The 9,246-nt window shown below is 39.1% G+C and overlaps 1 protein-coding gene across 1 annotated transcript; it reads left to right on the top strand.

The window, feature by feature from the left end:
• The first annotated feature begins 800 nt into the window (after positions 1-800).
• Positions 801-8,357, top strand: LOC118786453 (class I histocompatibility antigen, F10 alpha chain-like). The gene is made up of 7 exons (XM_036541512.1): positions 801-819; positions 2,064-2,321; positions 2,420-2,710; positions 4,304-4,588; positions 4,692-4,799; positions 6,920-6,990; positions 8,262-8,357. The coding sequence occupies exons 1-7, from the start codon at positions 801-803 to the stop codon at positions 8,355-8,357; spliced, it is 1,128 nt and encodes a 375-aa protein (XP_036397405.1).
• The last annotated feature ends 889 nt before the right edge of the window (positions 8,358-9,246 follow it).

The raw sequence follows: 9,246 nt of genomic DNA, 5'->3' as shown, positions 1-9,246 counted from the left end.
GAATTGTGACCGCTAGATCATGATGAAAACACATGAGACTTGCTTGAGAATTAAACATGATTTTAATGTCCGAAATACTGTAACCCAATTGAAATCATCTATAAAAAGTAGTTAGTTTGAAAAAGCGATTACAATTTTACATCATAAATCCAAATAATGCTATTTACGACAGAAATTAGCTTGAATCTACAACATATACACTAAAAAATATATACTCAAATAAATTCTATAAGTGTATAGCAATATTGTATGGCAAGGTTGGAAAATATACATTATTTTGCATGACTGTGTAATTAAATGCACAAACAAAGCCTTCCATATTAAAAACACAATACGCAGATCGGCCGCATGGCTGTCATACTCTTAATTATTAATTCAGATTCTCTAATGTTTTGTCCTACTGTAAAACGAAGCATTATACTTTTAACACAAACATTTTTAGTAGGGAAAGGGAGGGGAACCTGACCGTCTCGGCATTATGAACCAACCAATGCTGGTGGTTAACGCCCCAACCCTAATGTTCTTGCTTTTCAACCTGATGTTAGTTTCACTTTTTATTTGTTGTTTAGTTTCACTTTCACCTCATGCACGAAAACAAGACGTATTTTGTTGGGAGCAATGGGAGGAAATATTAAGTGGTGTTTCTTTATGTTTTACCTTCAACAGACGAATGCAGGTGAGACCTATTCATCTTTCGAACGCGTGGTTTTCATGGGCGTCTGCCCATGAAATTACTGCCAACGTGTGCGAACGGGCGAACATAATGGCGTCATCCTCCAAAATAGGCCTAATATGTTATTATGACGGTTATATATGACGGTAATTTAAATGGCACGATATTTGGTGATCGGCTGCCATTATGGATAGCTATGTAGTATGCGATGTGTTGGCGAACGATTACTTTTTGAGTCTGAACACACATTCGATATTTGAGCATTCAAGTATCAGCGTTGTCTTTGAGCGGATGTATAAAGCGCCTAAGACTTAAAAGTGGAGACTGTGAAAATCTAAAAACCTAAAAACGACCACATATTTGATAAATAAAAGTGTAAGAGTTAGAATGTTTACACTCTCTTTGCTAGTAACCACACCATGAGTTATGTAGTTCTGCCTACGGTCCCTAAAGGGATCACTTTCTGTTTACCAACATTACCGTGAACGCTTGTCAGTGAAAGTTCTGGCCAATGCTGCTGGGGAACCGACTCCGATAAGCGGATCCCTGTATATCCCAATATTTAGGATACGTTGCCCGTAAATGCTGATCTAGGACAAGCCCTGCTGTTTAGTTTAAAATAATGAAGGTCTGAATTGTGGTTGGGGAATCTGGTCCTTGTTCAGCGCTTACAGAGGACTTCTGTTGGCAACAACACTGCTGCCAACGGTCATGCAATGAGTCTGCCTTAACCAGAATTCCAGCGAATTTTAGGGTACGATTTACTATATCGTGGGCTCAGGTCAGTAAATTGCGGGCACGATTTAGGAAACCTTGAGCAAGGACTGATAAATTGAGAATACGACTTACCGAATTGGTAGATTGAAGATAGGATTTACTAAACGTGGGTACGAATTGAAAAACTGAGAGTACGCAGAGGGAAGGTTTATTTTTCGACCCGAAAATTTCACCAAAGGCCCGGAATCTGCTGACTGATGACGGCACCACAGGAGAACTGGTCTCCTGAGACAGTGTCATTTGTAATGAAAAGCATTTGTGATTTAATTGTAAAGTAATTATTACGAATAAATCCAACACATATATATTCAGAATAGCAGAATTACTGTTACACAGGGACCCTTGTATTGCAAGTGACAACAAAAACTCAACCAAGCAGAGCCAAGGAACAAAAGGAATCTCCAGGTGATATGACATCCCAATATAAACTGATTCATTTTTAAATGCTTGAAAGAGTGTAGCTTATTGCACAGATTATATACATTTCAATTTAAATATGTCTGAAGCATATTCTTTGTCATGTGTTGTTTTGAATGTCAGTTTTAATCTTTAAAATAATGAGTACAGCATTTTTTAGGATTGTAATTTTTTGTTTGTTTTTGACATTTTTCAGCCATCCATTCTATGAGGGGTTACTTTGTGGGCTCAAAAGGACTTGAATTACCAGAGTATTATGAAGTTATTATGGTGGATGAAGTGCCAGTCTTTTACTATGACAGCACCATGACAGCAGAGGCCCCGATCCCAGACTGGCTGAATTTCCCAGAAGGACGCCTGCACTGGAATGACATAAACTCAATAGCTATACATAACAAACATTCAATGGCTGTAGCCTTACAAGTGACAATCCAACATGTTAATCAAACTGGAGGTGGGGCCATAAACTGATTTATCAATATGTTGTCCTAAGTGTATTTCAAGAGTAATGTTTGCCTTTATTATAAAGTAATAATTTGTGTTTTATTCCAGATTTTCCTTCCAAAGTACATATTTATCAAGGGCATGGTATTTGTGATCTTCATCCAGATGGAACCATTCAGTCTTTTGTAACACATGCATATAATGGCAAAGACTTCTTGAGCTTTGATATGGAGACTAAGACCTGGACTGCCGTGGTGCCTCAAGCTGTTTATTACAAAAGAAAGCGAGAGAGTGCTTCAAGAAGTGAACGTATTGCTGAGTTTTACAAGCACCAGTGTGTTGAACGAATGAAGATCTTTCTGAAGAATGCTCCAGCATTATTAGTGGATAATCACAAAGGTAATATGTCAGGGATCTATGACTGCATCAAAATGACACATCATTTGCACAAAATTTAAAATGTTTGTCTAATGTTAGTTTGACATTTTTTTCTGGATGGGGGTTGTATGTTTAAAGTCAATTGTTATTTTAAAATGAACCTGAGAGGACATGTTTAGTTGGGTATTCCATGCACAAACACAGAAACAATGGCTCTGAACATAGTTTAAACATAAAACATAAAAACACATCAACAGGCTCTGTACCCGTACTGTTGTTATACTTACTGTATGCACTTTTGTACATCGCTTTGGATAAAAGCATCTGCTAAATAAATACATGTAAATGTAAATGGTACAAATACATTAAAATGACAGATTCCCCATATATCCATACATATGCATCTACAAAATAGTTCTGCCTTTCAAAATATTGACGTGAATAAGATGCCTACTTGCAATGAACATATTTGCACACATTACTACTTTTTTCTGTTTTATCAAGTATCTTATTCCAGTAGACACATGAGCAGTATGTTAGTATTTTATCAAAGATATGAAAACTGTAAGTGGCAGACCTGTTTTTGCAAATGGGTATGTACTGTGGAAGGTCTTGTACAAGTGTATAACTTGGAGTGCACCCTGCATGTCGCAATGATGTACAAATAAACCTGTGAAACAAATGCCCACAGACATACATAGACATGTAGAAATCAGTGATGGGTAAATGTGTAAAATGCAAGTAGTTCAGTAGGAGGGGCTCTTCTGCCTTGCAGAAATCCTTTCTATTTTCCTCGCAGCAGCTGTGAACAACTGCATCAGTGTTAGTAGAGAAAGATACAGCATTCCAAAATAATATGTTTATTAAGAAAAGAAGAAACAGCGATTTGGACTTCACTTGTTTTATTTAATCTCACAATATTCAAATAAATGTAATTCTGTCTTGCTTAATTAAATGCAAAATGCTCCAAAAAGATTCCAGCCTTACTGTCACATCTGTGGTATATGATCCTGTAATATTACTGTAATATGTAAGCGGCAGGAAGCTTTAAACTGGCAGTTGGGTACAATGACCAGATGTTGCTTATAGGCTGAATATGTTTAGCTTGTCCTGATAGGTCAGACTAGTGGTGAGTATTATTAGGGGTACTGGAGGATTTGCAATGATATGATGTGACAGATAAAGTAAGATGGAAGATGACAAGGAATAAAGTGCAGTGTGGTTCAAGTTTGGCCATTTATTGTGTGATTGTATGTAGCTGTCCCAAAAAGCATGTATTTCTTGGGGCTGGGTGTGTCTGGTTGGCATAACTGCCAAGCCAAAAATTCTTCTTATTTAAAAAAAAAACTCAAGACTGAAAACTGAGATTATATTCTCATTAAAGGGTAAGCAAGTGGAAGTTGAAATGTTAGGTTTCCAAACTATAACTATAATCGCATACCTATCTGGGAAATATGGATTGTACTATTAGACACCTTACTTTTACGGGCAGTTTACTTGTGTTTTCCCTTTGGAATAGTTTGAAATCGGTAATTATATCTGCCACTGAAATAATCACTTGGAATAGTGCCTATAGTATATAGTAACCTATAACTCCTGTGCTTCTGAATGCAGCTCCAGAGGTTAGCCTGTTTGAGAAGAGGGGATCTACTTCCTCTGATGTCACAGTCACATGTCATGTCACCGGGTTCTACCCGCCTACGGTGCAGGTGGAATGGTTAGGTGCTGGAGTGCGCCCCCTGGTGGAAGGTGTGAACAGTGAAGAGGTGCTTCCCAATGGAGACGGCACTTTTCAAATGAGGAAAACGCTGACAATATCAGCAGCTGCCCAGAACACACAGAGTTACAGATGTCTAGTGCTGCACAGTAGTGTGCCTTCCAACATCACCAGACACTGGGGTAAGCTGATGGGCTCTGGCCGGCAGTTACTACAGACAATTAGTACACAGACAGCGCACCTGTGATCTACTGACTGACTGACTGTCTGCTGCTTCCTCTGCAGTTCCCGGTGAAGATCCGCCCACTGCTGTCATTGTTGGAACCATCATTGTTGTGACCTGTCTTGTTGTTGCGGTGGGACTCGCCATCTACTGTTATAAGAGGAGGACAGGTAAAAGGCTGAGAGTATTATTGCTTCACTCTGAAGGAAAATTGCATGCTGCAGGTCCTAAGGTTGCAGTCCATTCACCCTCACCTTACTGGTGGTGTTTTTCAAACGTTACAGTGTTGTCTGTGTTTACAGGTAGTTCCCAACTGACGTGAAACCCAATTAAAATCCGCAACATTTTTTACTCTCTTAATCCCGATAAAAAGTTTCTTTAAATGTCTTTCTGGCCTCTAGATGTGCCCAAAATACTACAGTATTTTATTTTATTTATCTCATTTTATTTATTTTACAAATTAAAGTGAGTGAGATTTTTGTTCAACTATTGGTACAAAATGTAAGAGAAAAACATATTCTGGGAGAGAGGGTTGGAATCACCATTCCTATCATTCACCAACACTTCAACAATTTCCGATAAACTTCCAAATTTTCCATGGAAATTTTGTATGGGAATTTTACTTTAGGCAAATTTTGGGTAAAATCTGGGGAATTTTAGCACACTAGGAAAACAAAAGCTTCCAACAATCTTATCTTCAAATGTAAATCAAATCAGGTATTTGTTGCTGGTACATGTGGAGATAATGTGGAAAATAATCTAAATACGATATGGAATGTGTGCAATATAGAGAATGGATAGTCAATGTAATTTTATGTTCATAACTGCTAATGAACGAAAGTTTACAACAAACATTTAAGATGCATTCTAGCTAATCTAAGCACAATATTTGTATGCATTGCTTTGAAGACCACATGTTTAAGATGATGTTACACAAAGCACCTTAAACACAACTAAAATTACATACATTAGTTGCATGGAACCTCCTTACTGCCAACTTTATTGTGACATGAAGCAATTTGCGTGGAATGTCCAGTCACATGTATATACTCTATGTATTTTTATTAAAAAAAAAAAAAAAGAATAAAACTGTATTATTTTTAAGCTACTACAATTTTTGAAAAAAGAAGAGGTAATCAAGTCACATTTAGCTATTCAACTGGCTACCGATCATTTCAAACCTCGAATTTGCTAGTTAAAAACTCAGTCAGAAATGGGAAAACAGATTTTCTATTTACAAGTGTCTTATAGGCTAGTTTGTTAATACAATTTATTGTGAATGTTTTGTGTTAACATTTTATTTATCACTTGACTATGTGTGCAGACATTCATAAACAGCTCAATGAGCACAGTTCCTTTCTCCACACAGTGTATTTTCCCCAATTTGCGAACAATTGAATATGAATTAATTCTGCATGCTCAGACCTGAATAAAAGAATATTTATTTAAAGGTACTAGTACCTTTCTTAAAAAATGACATATGAGTGGAATATCAGTGCTTCGCAAATGAAAGGTGAACAATATCTGTGTGTTGATTGACCTTTAATTTTTCTCCATAGAACAATCCCATGTTTGCCATCAAATGTGTGGATGCATCAGCTCAGATAACATACAGGGAAAGAGCACATTGCAATTACTGCGCAAAGTCGTATGTCAAGAATGTTGCAAAGATGCAGCACAATTTGACCAAATGCAATACAACATCCCTCAAAGATGTTGATCTTATTATAATTCCTTTTTACCTTAATTTGATCTCAGTCATTTTCACCTGACTATGAAATTCACATCAGATTTTTACCTCTTAACAACGTTAACAGGTAAAAGGATATAAACAAACGGAAAACATTCAATGGATATTGCAAAGTTCTATTTTCATTCAGTTTTATCCAATTAAAATTGAATTATTTGTACTCCTCTGAGAGCACTTTAAGGTGGAAGATGCATTGAAATGGATGCACTTAAAAATCAGTTGTAGCCAGAGCAGATGTGCTGATACTGACCACCACTGAGCGTGCGTTTCACAGTGATGTGTTCTGTACCGACACCCAGGAACAAGAACAGTATCTGAATTCTGTGTATACAAATGACATGAAGTGGAACACAAATAAATGTTTGTTTGATCTGTGACATAAGGAAAGGGCTTTGGTGCTGTATGGGTACAAGGTGTGTCCTGTTCAACAGTAACTAGGGAGATGACACACCAGCTATTCTAATATTTGTGCTTTAATGTGTAGTAATGTGTAGCATCACCATTTGTCCTCAGTCACATTTCTCTCTCTTCTGCTTTTAGCAAGCTGTCAACATACAGGTTCAACTTATAAGGCAGCTGCCACACAAACTGAAGACAACGGCGAAACTGATGTAACTACATGACACCAAAGACAAAACAACATGGTCATCTGCATTACCCAATTACAGACAGTGCCTTCCTTAATTTTTTTTTTTTGTTTGTGGTCAATTGGTGGCACATTTTTCGTAGTAGGCAAATAACATGAAAGACTGAAAAATAACACAACGGCAAATAGGTTTAACACGACATCTTTTATTAAAGGTGCATAAGATTTAAGTGCCAAAAAAGGGCAGCAAAAATACTACTTGCATTGTACAGGTATTACCTGACCATTTAATATTTCTGGGGATAGAGAAGAAAAACCTCTCCAGGGCTTTCTCATAAGGGAACTTCTGAATGGTGAAGCCTTTAAACGCAACAGTCTAAACAATGACATTAAAATACATGGCCTGTAACTTGTCAGGAGACATGTGCAAGACGCATTCAGTGGTGGTGGGGGTGTTTTTTAGGAGGCTGCAGCGCCCCCTTAAGGCTACTGGAGGGGAAACACAGCATACAGCAGACAGTGGGGAAGTGAGAAACACACACTATAGTTGTCAGATTAATTTAATGTTATGTTTTATTTTAAAATAATGTTATGTTTTATTTTTGCATTATGAGGGCTGCGTTTAAATTTCCAGTTTCATGCGTAATATAGCTCCACATTAAAAAATTGCAGGGTTAGGGTTAAGGAAGAGCTTGGCAATGTAGCTGCTGTTCATGTAGCATTGCCCCTGGATACTGTGTTGTCTTTAATGTGCAATCTGCCCTGATATTTAATGAATAAAACAGAATGTTAAGTGTAATTTGCTGTCCTTATTTCTTTACAGTGTAAATATTTTCATTAGCTGACAGTAAGATCCCTTTTAAGGAGTGCAATGTTTCCAGCAGGTCTGTGAACTCTGTTTTCAGCATACCTGTAAACACGAAAAGACACCTGTAACAGAGATAAAGCACCTCATATGCGCCTGTTTGGAACCTTGGGAAACACAATAAAGTACAAAACTAAATGTAATGCTATCGAACCAGAGAATGCACTCTGGCAGAATCTCAGACCAGAATGCAAGGCAGAGGCAGATCTCGACAGACTGCTTGAAGAGTGACTGTATGCTGTGACATAGTTCAGACATACACCTTCTGATGCTACTTCTACCTGTCTTCAGTGATGAACCTGGGGTCATAGGGTATTTCGGGTCTTTAATCATCATACAGCTTCGACCGGGCGACCCAGCCAGGGGTGATCAGCCCCCGACTTGTGTCCAAGTGGCGCAGTAAGCCACGGATCCCCCCTTCGGATCCACAGCCACCGCGAGGCCTTTTCAGCAGCCTCCAGGATGTTCTTGATGGCTCTTCTGTGCTGCAGTCCTTTAACACCAAGGAGTTTGAGAGTTTGCTGTAGTGATTTTCCAGCAAAGCCCCGACACCCAACTTTGACTGTGTCAGGGCTCAGGCAGGGACTCAAGCGCAGACAGCGGAGTAGGGTGCACAAAGCGATGTTTAATAAAGCCAACACGGGGAATCCAGAAAACGTAGTCAAAACAGGCGAAGTCGGAAAACCAGAAAAACACGGCTAACAATACCAAAAATCGGATCCAAAAAACGTAGTCAAGAAAACGGGCAAGAGTTCAGATAAACAGCAGGCAGGCAGGCAGGCAGGCAGGCAGGCAGAACAGGAACAAACAGCTTGTAGCAACACAGACGAACTGAGACGAACTCGCAATGAGACAAGAAACAAACAAGGAATATATAGGGCAAGGCAGATGACAAGATGGGGTTCAGGTGTGCAGGTAGGCGGGTGGAGCCAGTCAGATGACCAGGTGGGCGGAGACAGGGCGGAGAGCAGGGCAGGGCTGGAACACAGGGAAAAACAAAAGCACATGGACAGGGAAATCAACAACAAAAACAAAAACAAACCCGGCTAGGGAGCCGCAGTCCTGACAGACTGGCTCACAGCGTGCTCTCCAGCCATTGCTCCAGCACTCTGTGACGAGGTCTGCGTATTTATCCTTCTTACGCTCGTTGGCTTCCTCAATCCGGTCTTCCCAGGGGACAGTAAGTTCCAGCAGGACCACTTTCAAACTGAATGTCATTGTTTGAAAGTGAGCGTAGATGTCGGTGTGAATGTGTGGGTGTGCACGGATCCCTGTGCATATGTTTACAGTTAGTGAGATGAATGAGGCCCGTGAGCGAGAGAGATTCACCACAGAAATGTTCTGACGTGTAGAGCAATACATTGTGCGACACATAAATGCCATTCTGATTTATGAATTGCAAGTCGTGCGAAGAAT

Source organism: Megalops cyprinoides, chromosome 1 (genome assembly GCF_013368585.1).
Source record: "Megalops cyprinoides isolate fMegCyp1 chromosome 1, fMegCyp1.pri, whole genome shotgun sequence".
Classification (NCBI taxonomy): Eukaryota; Metazoa; Chordata; class Actinopteri; order Elopiformes; family Megalopidae; genus Megalops; species Megalops cyprinoides.
The sequence above is the reverse complement of the archived record's forward strand: the minus strand, read 5'-3'. Positions and strand labels throughout refer to the sequence as shown.